At 34.9% G+C, this 15,921-nt stretch overlaps 1 protein-coding gene and 1 long non-coding RNA gene across 2 annotated transcripts in view; both read right to left on the bottom strand.

The window, feature by feature from the left end:
- LOC111055412 (valine--tRNA ligase) overlaps positions 1-15,921 on the bottom strand; it is a 51,235-nt gene that overhangs the window by 34,731 nt on the left and 583 nt on the right. Inside the window, exons 2-6 of the mRNA XM_039431336.1 lie at positions 15,479-15,658; positions 15,167-15,294; positions 14,504-14,668; positions 11,043-11,244; positions 835-930 (exon numbers count right to left, since the gene is read on the bottom strand). Of these exons, the coding sequence (XP_039287270.1) occupies positions 835-930; positions 11,043-11,244; positions 14,504-14,668; positions 15,167-15,294; positions 15,479-15,658 (771 nt within the window). The remainder of the gene's footprint in view (positions 1-834; positions 931-11,042; positions 11,245-14,503; positions 14,669-15,166; positions 15,295-15,478; positions 15,659-15,921) is intronic.
- On the bottom strand, positions 1,387-1,616 carry LOC120351776. Its single transcript, XR_005571521.1, has 2 exons — positions 1,543-1,616; positions 1,387-1,507 (listed from the first exon to the last, which is right to left on the bottom strand). It is a non-coding gene; the product is annotated as an uncharacterized LOC120351776 (long non-coding RNA).

The raw sequence follows: 15,921 nt of genomic DNA, 5'->3' as shown, positions 1-15,921 counted from the left end.
TGAAATTTGCCATCAAAAATTTAAAATGGCCGTCATTTTTGAAATTTAAATCGAAATTTTTTCATTTTATTTTTTAAATTTGAGTCTTTATAGCATAAATATTCATGCCAAATTTCAGATCCATACAAAATTTCGTCCATGAGATAAAAATTACTAAGTTGAAAAAACAAAATTGCAGCTATAAGGGTAACCGCTGAGTTTTAGACACTTCAAATACGACATTTGAAATTTGAAATTGAAATTTATTCACAACACTGACATGTTTTACAAATATTTTTACAATGCAATTATTATAAAGAAACAGTATCATGATGGAAAAAAAGAAAAGAACTTCAGTAGCTTTTAACAGCTGTGGTTGAAGTTCCACACTATTTTTATTGTACATAATAATATGAACGAGACAATCACTTGATTTTGGTAACTTAAATAAAAAAAAGTCTTTTTGCAATTTCACACAAACAGAATTAGAGCAATCGTAAAAAACAAAAAATAAATAATAATAAAACCTGAAAAAAACAAACAAAATATAATTCCTGAAGTACCTAAACATCAATACAATAATATATAACTTAAAAAGAATAAACAAATAAACCTCTGTCACCAGTCAAATTTTTAACAATTGAGTCTAAAATCAGTCAAATTGAGCATCAGTAATGTAGGCCTAACAAATAAAGGCAAAAGTTAGATTTAGTACAAAATTGTTTAAAATACTACATGTAAATTAATAATATTAGTTCGTAAAGGAATTAAATAAAAATTGATGAGAGAATCTTGTTTTGTACGAAAAAAAGAATATTGGAGAATATTGTAATAACGAAAATACTAGGATGTTACCTTGTACGCGAATGAGACCAGCACTCCAAACTCAACCTTATCCTTGTAACCAGGGATTGAAAGGAACGTTTTTCCCGGCAATTCCATTTTATCCACCTAAACAAAAAAGACAACAATTCACAATAAATTAAAAAAGCATAATAATTCAAATTTATAAATATTATTTCACAACAAATGAATATCTTCAATTCACAATACTGTATCAATTTTCATTTCCATTTGGTTTCAACCACAGAATCTAGCCGTTCGTGGAAAATCGTTTTGTCGTTCATTAAGGTTGTGCATTCAATAATTTTTTTCATTTTTTTTTCTAATCTATTGGACAGGTTCTTAGGACATAATCTATGCAATTGAAATATTTTTATCAGCTTATGTTAGCTAACAATAGGGCTTCAAAAGTCACTTTTTTGAGGCAGATGGTACACAAAAACTACTGGTCAGAAAAATTTGAGAAAAATATGCAAGTCTCCTCTTCAATATAGCAAAAATTACGTCAACTTTGTTTTTGAAAATCTGAAAAATTAAATTTTTATGCATTTTAAACTCCTTTTCCACATTCAATGTTTGTTCTATAGACTTCAAATTCATAGCAACTTGTAGCGCTGTTCTTGATGAATAAAGTTGATGCTTAAACTTCTTTTATAGACACAATAATAGCCGCTGGTATGTGTACCTTTAAAGCACGGTTTTACGCCTGCTATGCTCGACCAGCAAGTGAATAGTACAGCTGGAGCGATCTAGCGGAATTAGTTTGTCCCTAGAGCTAAGCGTTCGACGTTAATAGAGTTTGATAAACATGAACCCGGTTGCACAAAATCATGTTAAATTTTAATCATGATTAGATGCCACGAGAGCCAATCAGAGAAGGCTTTTTTGAAGAGGAGGCTTCTCTGATTGGTTCTTAATGTGGCATTTAATCCCAGTTAAAATTTAACACGCTTCTGTGCAACCGGCCATAGAGTTAACGTAGATGTACATGGAGTTTTATAGAGTTACCATGAACCTTGATCAAATTACCATAGAGTTTCGTTTAATCACAATTGAAATTTAACAGGGTTTTGTGCAACCGGGTCAGAGTTAACATAGATTTACAAGTTTTATAGTTACCATGTAGCTTGAAATCGAATTACCATAAAGTTACATGGAGTTGACACCTCGATATCAGATATAGTTTTTGTTCAACCGGGCCATAACCTAGCGCCGCAGTGCAGGATGGTTTTCTCACAAGCTTGGCGTTGTTGTCATTCGAGATGGGTGTCTGGCTTGGATGTTTCGGCCGCATTGCAGGATGACTGTTAACGGTTGCTGGAAGATCAACAGCTGGGTTTTTTTGTTATTTTTCGTGATAAGAAATTCTGAATGCAGATTCGTTCTCAGCGACCCCAAGTTTAGCCTGAAGGCTCAGAATGTCAACAATGTTTTTTAAATAATTAAAATAAATCATGAAAAGTCAATTAATATGGTAGTATACCACGTTTCTGGAAACTTTTTACTGGTGACTGGAGTTAATAGGCACACAAAAATCAAAATAATCGTGAGAAAGAAAACTGCTGATGACGCGAATAAGACCGCCACGATCTTGTTCTATTATCTCGGCTGCTTGGCTGAGCCTGGCTGGAGAGATCCATAACCGATTGGATTGATCCCTAGCGAACTACGCCGACCATGCTGGGTGTGAAATGTGAGAAAACACCCGTCCACGTGGCTAATTATTAGTTAGCATGGAATTAATATTAATATATATAATATTAACTAGCATGCAAAGAGCATAAATAAAAAACCAAATAAAAATAATTTAATGTATTCAGGAAATAAGAGTTACCAGGCGCATGAATACCTAATAAAATTTGCATGCACCAATAGTAAAACGGCAGTTAATAGGCGGCAACTGTAGGCCGATTCAAAAATATTTATATATATTTATATAATTGTAGTAGATTTCGTGTAAAAATTTGTGTAATCTATGTTATCAATATGGCTCGAATGCAAAGAAATTATTAATCATATAATCTAAGCAATATTTTGGCATTCTTTGTAAGATCTATTTGAATTTAATGGCGGAGGATTGAGATATTTAAATTTTATGCTAATTTGAAAGTCGGAAAGAGGATCTGTAAAACTTGAGAAGGAAGAACCACTCGCAGCCACTCGCCAGCCAGATGCCACCATAAGAGGACCCCAAATATTTTAGAGCGAAGTACCTTATTAATAATTTTGTAAAAATTAAAGTTAAAGTAAATTATTAATTTCTTAAAAGACTTCGTGATGCTATTGTGAAGCAGAAGTCATTTTTCATTTTTATTAATTTATAACCCCTTGGAGGAGACGATTCCGGCTACCATATTCCCGGACCACATGGAGTTGGATCGACATCGGCGGCTTACAAGAAGATTTTCGACACGTGAGTGATTTAAATTTGAATTTAGTGATGGGCGCCCTAGTGCTTCGAAATAATCTGATGATCAAAGCTAGCTCGCCGAAAGGGTTATTATAAATTAAGAAATTAATAAGAGTAATACTTGCGCAAGTAAAATTAGTATTAAAGGTATCTAATTGAAAGAAAAATATATAGATCAATATTTTAGAAATTTCTATTTAATCAAAGAAGTACGAAATCTAGGCTATCAAACGTATGCATACAATATTTAATTTTTGCAATACAATTTGCGATAATTTATCATAGTTCTAATTCACTAGATGAATGGCTCTACCTATTCCGTCAGGTGCCGAATCTTGCACCCTGAGATAAAAATATATATTCGATACAAATAAATCTACTAATACTAGAGATTTTAATATATAGATATATTTGGATTATTAGTGGCTAATTTATCAAGCTGATCTTAGAGCACATATTTATGATTGAATTATCCAAGCCGACAAGTATTAGCAAGTACATGTCACAGCTACATGCCAAAGATGCATATGATTTCAAGATAAAGGCACATGGTAATGATTCGTGCCATAATCTAGAATATAAAGTTAGCCTGTGATATTTTTATTGATTTCAAATATTGTTCTATTTTTATATTATATTTTTTATCGCTCTATATATATTTTTTTGCCTCGACTGATCTTTGCATTATTTGTACAATATATGTGTAAAATTTCATGGTGTGCAATTTATTTTATATTCCTCATCTCTATAGTATAAGTATCATTTATATATATATATTTATTATTATTGAATTACAAGAGTTATTGGAGAAGCCCATATCTAGGCCTATCAGGATTTTTTAAGACTGAATACTATTAGAAAACCACGCCCTATTATATTAAATCTCATGCTTTACCGACTGATGCCAAGCAGGAGGCTAATCGTTATTTTATATAAAGAATAACGTGACATAAATACATGTCGTGCCAACGTGGGGCTGATGATGAGAGCCAAGCTCATTGAATAATTACTTGAAATTAGGTCAATAACCATAGTGAAAATTATAGATAACTTATACGAGTTGTGAGGAAAACTGGCGAAGGAATATTTGTATTACTTTTTGGGGAAACAAGAGCTTTAAATAGAGAGAAATTATATGTTTTAAAGAAAATTTTATACTATTAGTACTGTGAAAATTACATGTTTATAGAGAGAGATTATATTTTATAAGCCTAAACTGCTATTACTTTCTAGTCAAAAATATATTAGGTGTTTAAGCCGGTTGGAAAATAAGTCGCAGCCTGTAAACTAGCCAAGAATAAATCAACAAAACATTGAGGGCGCTAGAGCATTGTAAAAAACTTAAGTATAAATACCTGGTTGTAAGAGTATCCAAACACATTACACATCACTGTTCACTGTAAGTCCCGGTTGTGTCTCTTTTTTAAGCATTTTCGCTTATCATTTTTATCACTGTTTAATTAGCATTTATCACATTTGACATAATGAATCACACTCCCGCAAACTCTGAAGTTTCATATATGTACGGCGGTTGCACAGATCCCACTTTGTCGACTCCGAGCACATCAAACCCCACCACGGTAGATGCCAATACGCCACGAGAAAGGGAACCAGGAAGCGTCGGGTCGATAATTTTCGATCCACCAGGTCTGCAACCTCTATCCTCTACTCGAATCGACGCCGCTGACACACCATTGAATCAACGGATAGTAGAGATCAATTTTGAAGGGGGCGAGGAGCAGTCTGCAGAACCCGCATCGCCGGAGGCCGAGTCACACCTGGGCAAACAGAGTATGTTTTCAACCACAGAACTAGATCCGCTTCAAAAGGTAATAATGGAACAAACGAGTAGCACTTTCAACATTATGTTACAAAAAACAATGGATAGTATGATGCAGGAAATTAAAAAGGAGATTGCTACAGTAAAAGAGGAAAATAAACAGACAGTGGAACAGGGTATGAAAGAGACCACAGGCGCTATAAAATCAGTAGAACAACGGTTGGATAATATTGAAACTAAAGTAGAGAGTCATAGGGAAGAGTTAAAAGCAATGATAACCCTACAAAAAGAAAGTCAAGATAAAGTTACGGCAGGATTATCGGAAAGGTTAGATACGGTTACATGTGAACTCAATGAAAGGATAGACAACTTAAATACACAAATCACTACACCTATTCAGGATATAACAAATAACATTAAGGCCGATTGCCACCAAGAAATCCACAAACAAATTACCGTTGCCAATCAAAACTTAACAACTACAGTTGACAAAAATATTAACAATATTAAAGAAATACAAAACAAACAGATTAATATGTCCACAAAAATGAACCAACTGCAAGGTAGCATCAATCAAAACACTGAAACCTGTAAAGCTTTAAATGGAACTCTACTAATTCAGAAATCCACTCTGACTCAACTAAATCAGAAATAAACGCAAATAAAATTACGCATGATAGTCAATGGCAGATAACACAGGAAAAAATAATAGCATTGGAAAATCATATTCAACAACAACCTCAAGGAATTCAAACAGACAACCTCAACGTACATAGTATATTACAAGGACTAGGAAAATTTGATAACACTGATCGCCATTTGCACCTCAACCATTCATTGATCAGATAAAATTAGTACAAACTCTTGCACCTACCTCTTGGAATTTTTGGCGTCTCCGTTTGACTAATTTATTGATTGGCGAACCCCTGATGTTTTTTCGGAGTAGAGCCCATGAGTTTACATCATTGGATGAGTTTGTCGCTGTCTTCCTGGAACAATATTGGAGCAGAAGTAAACAGTTGGACGTGCTAGCGGACATCATATCATGCGATTTCAACCCTAACTTAGACGGTGCATGTACCACTTTCGTCACTGCCCTACAGTTTAAAAATTCTCAATTGAGCGAGCCCATTAATGAATCGGCATTAGCAAGCATTATTTTAAAGAAGCTACCGTATCAAGTTAGAATGGCACTCGCCACACAACCCATTACTGATTGCAAGCAGCTAATTAATCATTTATATGGCATACAGTCTGCAATGGCAATATCAACCCACCGCTCAGACCAGAGATACGCATCAAATCAGCATAATTCAAAATTTAATCCGCATAACAGCCAAAAATATGAACCGGTATCATATGATCGCTACCGATCTGCTCCCCAATTTGAACGCCGCTATGAGCACAGGCAAAATGGTAATTGGAATAATGAAAAATTTCAAAATCGTACAACCAACCACTATGCCCAGCAGAGCAATCGTAGGAATCACTATGATGGCCGTGATCGATTAAACTCACATAATAATAATACACAAAACAGTTACAACAGAAATTACAAACCACCACCTCAACAAGTAAGTACAAACTATACACTAACACATGCAATAGGTTTGAATCAACAAAAAACCCAGAACCCAGCACCCAACGACCCGCCACCAGATATACAGAAAACTACAGCTAATAAAACAGGACTATATGATACCCCCAATATCCAACCACAAAAAACCGCCGCCCACCATGCAGTTAAAACCAGCCGCAAGCAACAACCCATTTTAAGTATATTGTTTCCCGACGAAGACCCATCACCGCCAGAGAACACAAACAGCCGCCAGGAGAAGACCGCCACCATGCACCCGCGCAATGAATCTACAACCGCCTATCAAGGGACACCACCGAAGCAAACCACTGACCCCATGGAAGAACGAGAGGACGGACTACCAGATAAGAGGAGCGACCACCGTAAGGCCCGGAGACGGAGGCGCCTGAGGACACCGGACGGCCGACATCAAGACGGAGGGGACAACATGCTGGAGAAGAAGAAGATGCATCGCAAGGCCCGGAGGCGAAAGAAAAGGAGGAACCGCGCGCGCGCATACCGGCCGCATGCACGATTTAAACGACCGAGGAGGATTCCGGACCGGCACCGAGGAGAACAGGAACAGAGCATGCATCCGCGGCACATACGCTTCAAGAGGGCAAAACAGCGATGTGACCGGCAAATTGGATCGAATAAATGGATTAAAACTAGAGCTACTACAAGAACAAATATGGATTCGTGCATGGGCAACAATAATGGAATGGATTACTTGTGGATATTGATGGACAGAAAGTGGTTAATAAAATTAAGAGCAATAAGAAATTATATTAAGAAAGAGAAAGTACCTGGATATTATATGATGAGAGATAATACTATTAAAGAGATGATAAATGTTTTGTTATGGTGTTTGATGTTTGTAATTATGGCTGTGATATGGATAAAAGACTGTGTTGTAGATAGGATGGAAAATATTATATTGTTATTATTAAAAGAATCCAGTATTGATGAATGGAAAGTTAATATTATAAAAATAGTTATTGTTGTGAGCCTACTAATTTATAATGAACCGAGATCGAGAATATTAAATGAAAATAATGAAAGGAAAGATGAATTAAAATTACAGGATGATTGGAAAAAGAATGAATTGAAAGGAACTACCATTAATGAATCAGGGAATTGTTTGAAAAAGTATACCAGATACCGGGGTTTTATATTCATGAAGATAAGTTAGTAATAGGACAGCCTCAACAATCAACAAATGGATAGCAGATAACCCAACCAGCCTACAGTGTAGCTACAAGCAGAAAGCCTAAAGATACGGGCAAACCACAACAATTCTACATGAAATATCATCGAATTTCAAATAAATATGATAAGAAGTCAAAGGAAAACAACACTATCAAGCCAATTACTAACCTTCCTTAATAAATTTAATATTGGTATAGGACCTCGTGGCAACAATCCAATGTTTTAATTCCTTCCAGCCGTTAGAAGCCTGCAATAAGGAAAAGAACAATTTTTAAATATGTAATTAAATTATATACATCAGATAAAAAAGGACACAAGCGGGGATAATAAAATTAAAATTGTTAATTACCTTTTTAAGAGAAAAAATTGAGCAGTTAGGTTAGTTATGAAAGTCGATAGCAAATTCTGCTGTAACATGTAACACTATGAATTGTAGAACAGCGAACAGCTGACCAAAGCCACCCAAATCAAATGAATGTAATATCTGTTGAACATATGTTTATAAAAAGAAGTACTGTACCAAAGAGTTATTTATTATTGTTATTTATTATATTTATTAATGTCGATATATTATTTATATGTTTTTATATTTTTACTTTAATTATGCCACGTTTGTTACCTGAAAAGACTTAAAGTGAATACCAGTTACCAAAACCAAAGAGCCATTAGCAAAAGAAAGTATTGTACCTGATGTATAGAAAATTATTTATATTAAGACCTAAGAAATACTATAAGATATAAGCCCAGAAGTTTATGAATCGAAATTATTGTCTAAAAGGATCATTTATGAGAATTATGAAATGTGTGTAGTTAAGTTGGCAGCCCTGCAAGCGGCGAATTCAAAAATTACTGTGTTGTAAATGGTGTCAGGAGGAGTGCGTTTAGAAGTTTATATTTATGATATTTTTATGTATGTTGAGGAGGAGAATTTGTTATTGTTTTTGATAAAGGTTATAAAGGAGATGCAGCAAATATGACTGCGAAAAGTGATAGAAGTAGGAGAGTATAATTTATAAATAAGTATAGTGTATATCAGTGTATTTGAAGGGTGGGTTTTCATTAAAAACATTGTGATTCTCAAATATTTTGAATTCAAACCCAGGGGCGTGTGTAACATCTTAAATCTGGGTAGATGAAAAGCCCTAATAGAAGAGTAATAGGTCTAAAAATAAAGTAATTGGCTAATATCGCCAAGCAGATAATAATCAAGATAAGATAGCATCAGCTTGTTCTGGCTAAATGGTACAAGAACTTAAAAGGATTTGAAGAAAGTTTACTACTCATAAATATATTATTTATAAAATATTTGAAGATTGAGGTTAGATAGATGTATTCACAGATCGGTGACCTAGAGATCGATCAAACCGAAGAACGTAGAATCTGACCAAAACCCCTTGGCAGAGCTTTATTGCAATCAGACGGTGTGCAATGTGAGAAAACACCCGTCCACGTGGCTAATTATTAGTTAGCATGGAATTAATATTAATATATATAATATTAACTAGCATGCAAAGAGCATAAATAAAAAACCAAACAAAAATAATTAATGTATTCAGGAAATAAGAGTTACCAGGCGCATGAATACCTAATAAAATTTGCATGCACCAATAGTAAAACGGCAGTTAATAGGCGGCAACTGTAGGCCGATTCAAAAATATTTATATATATTTATATAATTGTAGTAGATTTCGTGTAAAAATTTGTGTAATCTATGTTATCAATATGGCTCGAATGCAAAGAATTATTAATCATATAATCTAAGCAATATTTTGGCATTCTTTGTAAGATCTATTTGAATTTAATGGCGGAGGATTGAGATATTTAAATTTTATGCTAATTTGAAAGTCGGAAAGAGGATCTGTAAAACTGGAGAAGGAAGAACTCACTCGCCAGCCAACTCGTCAGCCAGATGCCACCATAAGAGGACCCCAAATATTTTAGAGCGAAGTACCTTATTAATAATTTTGTAAAAATTTAAAGTTAAAGTAAATTATTAAATTTCTTAAAAGACTTCGTGATGCTATTGTGAAGCAGAAGTCATTTTTCATTTTTATTAAATTTATAACCCCTTGGAGGAGACGATTCCGGCTACCATATTCCCGGACCACATGGAGTTGGATCGACATCGGCGGCTTACAAGAAGATTTTCGACACGTGAGTGATTTAAATTTGAATTTAGTGATGGGCGCCCTAGTGCTTCGAAATAATCTGATGATCAAAGCTAGCTCGCCGAAAGGGTTATTATAAATTGAGAAATTAATAAAGTAATACTTGCGCAAGTAAAAATTAGTATTAAAGGTATCTAATTGAAAGAAAAATATATAGATCAATATTTTAGAAATTTCTATTTAATCAAAGAAGTACGAAATCTAGGCTATCAAACGTATGCATACAATATTTAATTTTTGCAATACAATTTGCGATAATTTATCATAGTTCTAATTCACTAGATGAATGGCTCTACCTATTCCGTCAGTGCCGAATCTTACACCCTGAGATAAAAATATATATTCGATACAATAAATCTACTAATACTAGAGATTTTAATATATAGATATATTTGGATTATTAGTGGCTAATTTATCAAGCTGATCTTAGAGCACATATTTATGATTGAATTATCCAAGCCGACAAGTATTAGCAAGTACATGTCACAGCTACATGCCAAAGATTGCATATGATTTCAAGATAAAGGCACATGGTAATGATTCGTGCCATAAATCTAGAATATAAAGTTAGCCTGTGATATTTTTATTGATTTCAAATATTGTTCTATTTTTATATTATATTTTTATCGCTCTATATATATTTTTTGCCTCGACTGATCTTTGCATTATTTGTACAATATATGTGTAAAATTTTCATGGTGTGCAATTTATTTTATATTCCTCATCTCTATAGTATAAGTATCATTTATATATATATATATTTATTATTATTGAATTACAAGAGTTATTGGAGAAGCCCATATCTAGGCCTATCAGGATTTTTTAAGACTGAATACTATTAGAAAACCACGCCCTATTATATTAAATCTCATGCTTTACCGACTGATGCCAAGCAGGAGGCTAATCGTTATTTTATATAAAGAATAACGTGACAAGAGTTACATGGAATTTAATAGAGTTACCTCGATATCAGATATAGGTTTTTGTGCAACCGGGCCATAGAGTCAACATAGATGTACGTGGAGTTTGATAGTTACCATAGAGCTTAATCGGATTACCATAGAGTTGAATAGTTACCTCGATATCGGATATAGCCGATTTAAGCGAACAGGACCAGTTGACGAGTCTGTTGCTTCTGTAGATGTCCCCGTCATCATGCAGGCGCACAAAGGCCTCGACCACAGCACGACACAGTTTCGGGTCCATCGTGAAGGCGGCGCGGTCCCAATCGAACGACGAGCCCAGTTTTCGCAGCTGTAGATAGATGCGGTCACCTTTCCTAGTAACAAACCGTGATTAATCAATTCTTATTTTACTTCTAATAGCTGAATCAATTCCAATTCGGCATTATTCAACTGTGTTGTTTTGAAGATGATGATGTAATAGAGGTGTGACATGAGTAGGATTTAAGTACTTATTCTATTGATTGATTTTTTGTGTGTTTTAGATTTAAGATTTTCAGGAGAAAAGACTCTGATATTGAAATAACAATTTCCGTAGTTGGACTATAGTGAGAAAATATAATTTAGTGAGTAAGTAGTATCATAGAGAAACAATAGCATAAGTAGATCCCATGTCATAGCAATATCCCATGTTATGAGGCGTTTATGTCGCAACTTTTACTGTTATCCCAAGCCGATAGTCCACGTAGTTCTTTCCTGTGAAGCTTTATGACGCTTGTAGTCTCTCATATTGTGCCGTTCATACACTCTTACTCGGTCAAAACAGTAAAAATCGACAATAATCGACAGTAATCGGCTTGAGATAACAGTGAAAGTTGCGACATAAACGCCCTATACCATGGGATATCTACTTACGCTATTGTTTCTCTAAGGTAGTATTAATGCAGCGACAATAAGATTCTGCTAACTTATGTCTAAACGACTCTGAGAACCAGCAAATTCAGGGAAATTTGCTAGTTCTCACGGATGAGGCGGCTCCACGAGGCAAGGACACGGCGGGTGTTTGGTAGCCTGTAGATATTCCCACAGAGGAATACTGCAGACCTGGCAAGTACCCGCTTGCCGAATCTCGTGAGAAACGACTCTTCCACAAGCAGTAGTTAGGCCTTCTGGCACACTGACGTGGAGAGATGGAAGGTTTCCGGACGGAAAACTTCCAGTCGTTAAACAACCGAGATACCGAGCAGATCAAAAACCATATTGCAAAAAGTTAAGTTAGTTTTGCGGCATCATGAGATACGTGAGTGTCCTGTGTTTTGGGATTAGCAGTGGGGAGTGAAGCTGTGGGAAAGTGCCAAAATTTCTAGCTCATTATAAAACATATTCACCCAACCGAGAAAATGTTGTTTTCTCAACAACAAAAAATCTACAAAAATTAAGGCAAATATTAACAGGCATACATTGTAAAACTTATAAAGTAACTCTATTACTGTTTGCAAATAAACAAGATATTTAACTTTTAATTACGAGTGGAGGTTTCACAAGACCAAACAATGCCGAATAAATGCAGAATACAGATTATTCCATGGCAACTGCCATGACAACAACAGTGACATAAAAAATATTCGTTCCAGATATTTTTTCGTTTTGAGAAAAAATCAAATTGTTGATAGTCATAAATCAGAAATTTTATTCTTCTCTTAAAACCATTTAATTCGTATATTCATTTAAACTTTTTTTTATTAGAGGTTGCCTTGCTGAGTAGCTGCGCACTCTATTATGACTAACTACTCGTCGCCGGGAAGTTTGTTGAATTTTGAACAATATTGCAAAAGATCTGTTGTCTGTTCATTTTTCAATTAATTTAACTCAATTATAGTATATAACAGTGAAAAAGTGTTCTAATTAGAGATTATCTTAAATAGTGTCCTAATTAGAGATGATCTTCTTGTAGTAAAATTTATAGTTAGCAGAATCTTATTGGCAGGTAGGAATAATATTTTGATAAAATGTACTGCATATTTCGTACTTTAAATTTCAAGTAATTAGCATAATAAATGAGAAATTCTTTAGGTAATACAATGTTGTTGTCTATCCAGTTCCCATGACTCCCTTGAAGTAATAATAAGATATCTTCAACCCCCATCAAGGCCGGTTACAGAGGAGTGCTTCAGATCTGCGACATTTAAAATTGTCTAGTGTATGAACATAACCTGATATGTTCATTTTTGGGGTTTAAAGGTGAAAGTAAGGGTTAGGTTTTGGCTTTAAAATGGCAATATGTTGATATTATTTGATTTTGAAGTGGAACCGTAGCTAATCATCGTAAGTGTGATTGGATGCACAAGAGTGTGGATGGCTATTAAGCCACCGTTCGCCTTTACTCCACCCGTAATGGTAGATGTATACAGCGGGCCGCTTGGTAAGCGACTTGACAAGAGTGTGGCGCTGGCATTAAATAGATTCCTTAGAGGGCTTCAGAGATTGAAATTTGTGCAAGACGATGTCATACTTTTGCTGAAAAATCTTGAATGTAACTTCTCATGTATAAAATTGATATTTTTACCGGCTTAACGTACGCATGATAATTCTAATATCTCAAGTAAATTTATACTTGTATAAATTTTTTAATTCGGTAGTTGAATAGTAAATATCGGGGACCGAGCTTCGCTGTGGAGTACAAAAGCATAAACAATTTATTACGAAAGAAGAAATTATAATAACTTTCATACAGGAATGTTCTATCTAATCACAGTAAATTGAGATTAATTGCCAGAGGAATGCAAAAATTTCCCTCACAAAGGCCCAGTTGCACAAAAGCCGGTTAAATTTTAATCCTGATTAACTTCACGTGAACCAAATCAGAGAAGACCATTTCAAAAAGATGGATCTACTGGAATTAATCAGGATTGAAAATAACCCGGCTTTTTTGCAACCGGCACTAAGTACTTGATTGAATGATTACAAAGGTTCAATAGCTGAGTCATAATTTTGACACAGTCCCACACACATGAACTTGCTCACTCACTTCAATCACCAACAGATGACGAAATAATTATTATCAGCTGTTTCTCCAAGGATGAATAATAATTATCCATTGTCCTTCAGCGAGTTTTCCCGGGGATGAGACCTATAGTGAGGTCCACGTTATAATAACAGTATTTGATCAACTTTGGTTTTGCTATCCTTGTCTATCATTCGACAAAGCCGGTGGTACCATCCTTTTCTAGGTCCACAACGATGACAATTATGTTTTTGACAGTGTAGAAATATAATTAATTAATGCAGAGAATCGGCATCGCTATTCTCCTATCTTTATCCACTGCCATTAAAAGGTAGACCACACTATAGTGCAATCGAATCTTTATATTATAAACCTACTATGTTCTGAATTTCATGACAATCGTTGGAGCCGTTTTCGAGATCCGGTGGAATACAAACATCTAAACATATAAACAGAAGTTGCTCGTTTAATAGTAAAGGATGATGCCTCAAACTAACCAACAAAATTATATTTATTCATACAGGAAATAGTAGAGAAGTGAAATGATGAGAAGAGGAGAGAAGAGACGATAGGAAAAGAAGAGAAGTGACAGAGATAGAGACGAGATGATAAATATTAATTTGTAGACTCACTCATGTTTCCACTGCCACACTTTGTCGATGAACTTGTCTCGTCCGACATCATGCCTGGTCTTGCCCTCCTCCCGCCACAGCTTCTTCTCCACGACCACCTGGGTGGCAATACCGGCATGATCACAGCCCGGGTTCCACAGAGTTGTGCGTCCTTTCATGCGATGCCTGTAAACATTACCACTCGATCAATTATCATCTTTGTGACACACGTATAGTGAGGTCTACGTTATAATGGTAGTATTTGATTATGACTCTTGAAAAAGTCATCAAGTTAGGGCTTGATAGATGATGCTTCGACCATCTTAACAAAGATTGGTGCTTTTTATAAAAGCCTGAAGCTGTTTTTTTTTTCTTTACTTTTACTTCTGTTGTCTTTGCTGCAGTCTGCTGACCGGGGAATTGTCATTTTGCTGTCAGAAGCTGTTGAGCACCCTTCTTGAATACCGGAACAGTTCAAGTTTATCAATTTGTTCGAAATTTGAACTTTATAGATCAAAGCGTTCGGTAGTTATCGTTGAACATACTAACAACAAACTCCTTGAGTCTAAACTAAGAGCTCGCTACGCTTGTTTGAAAAATATTGAGTAGGTAGACCTGAAAAATACATAATAAAGAATTTACATAAAATAATATTAATATGAATGAATAGCATATAATACAAACCATCTAGTAATTGAGTCTTCCACAGCATTAGTCAATGCATGACCAAGATGAAGGGAGCCAGTTACATTAGGAGGTGGGATGACCATTACAAATTTTCCATTCGGATTAGGTTCCGAAATACTTTTACGCTGAAAAAGGAAGAATTGGATAATTATCAAGCTATTCAACTTGATCAATACTTGAATTCATTCAATCATTTTTCATATAAATTTATATTTTATATTTTGATTCAAATATATTATATTGAACATTCAAATATATAAGTGAATTTGTAGGTAGGCTATTAAATATTGCCGGTACTATAGTACTTACGCCATACTCGGGCTTGAAAAAACCCTGTTTCTCCCACCAGCTATACCAGGCCGCTTCCACATACTGAGGACTATAGGAATCAGGCATAGGGCCATCAATGTCCTTCTTAGCTCCATCAGGAGTATTGCTTGTATACGTTATCACATCCTTTTTAAAGTCTTTGACAGCTTTCTCTTTTTTCTGAAAAGATACAGCAAAATTAGAGTTATGATATGAAAATTACATCTAGATCCAGATAATTTTCATCCTAAGTTTGGACCCAGATTTCTCAGGACGCAACTCAAAGTCACACATCTTCTGATTTCCTATAAATAGTTCAGTTAAGAGTAAAAGATTGAAATTGCCGTGGTTTTATAAAGACCAAGCTTTTTCTCGTGATTGAACCATCTAAAGTTTCTAGAACAATAAATTATTGTTTACGTTACTAAATAACCTCAGGACGC

The sequence above is a fragment of the Nilaparvata lugens genome, chromosome 6 (genome assembly GCF_014356525.2).
Source record: "Nilaparvata lugens isolate BPH chromosome 6, ASM1435652v1, whole genome shotgun sequence".
NCBI classification, from domain to species: domain Eukaryota; kingdom Metazoa; phylum Arthropoda; class Insecta; order Hemiptera; family Delphacidae; genus Nilaparvata; species Nilaparvata lugens.
This window is presented reverse-complemented; position numbering and strand designations above follow the sequence as displayed.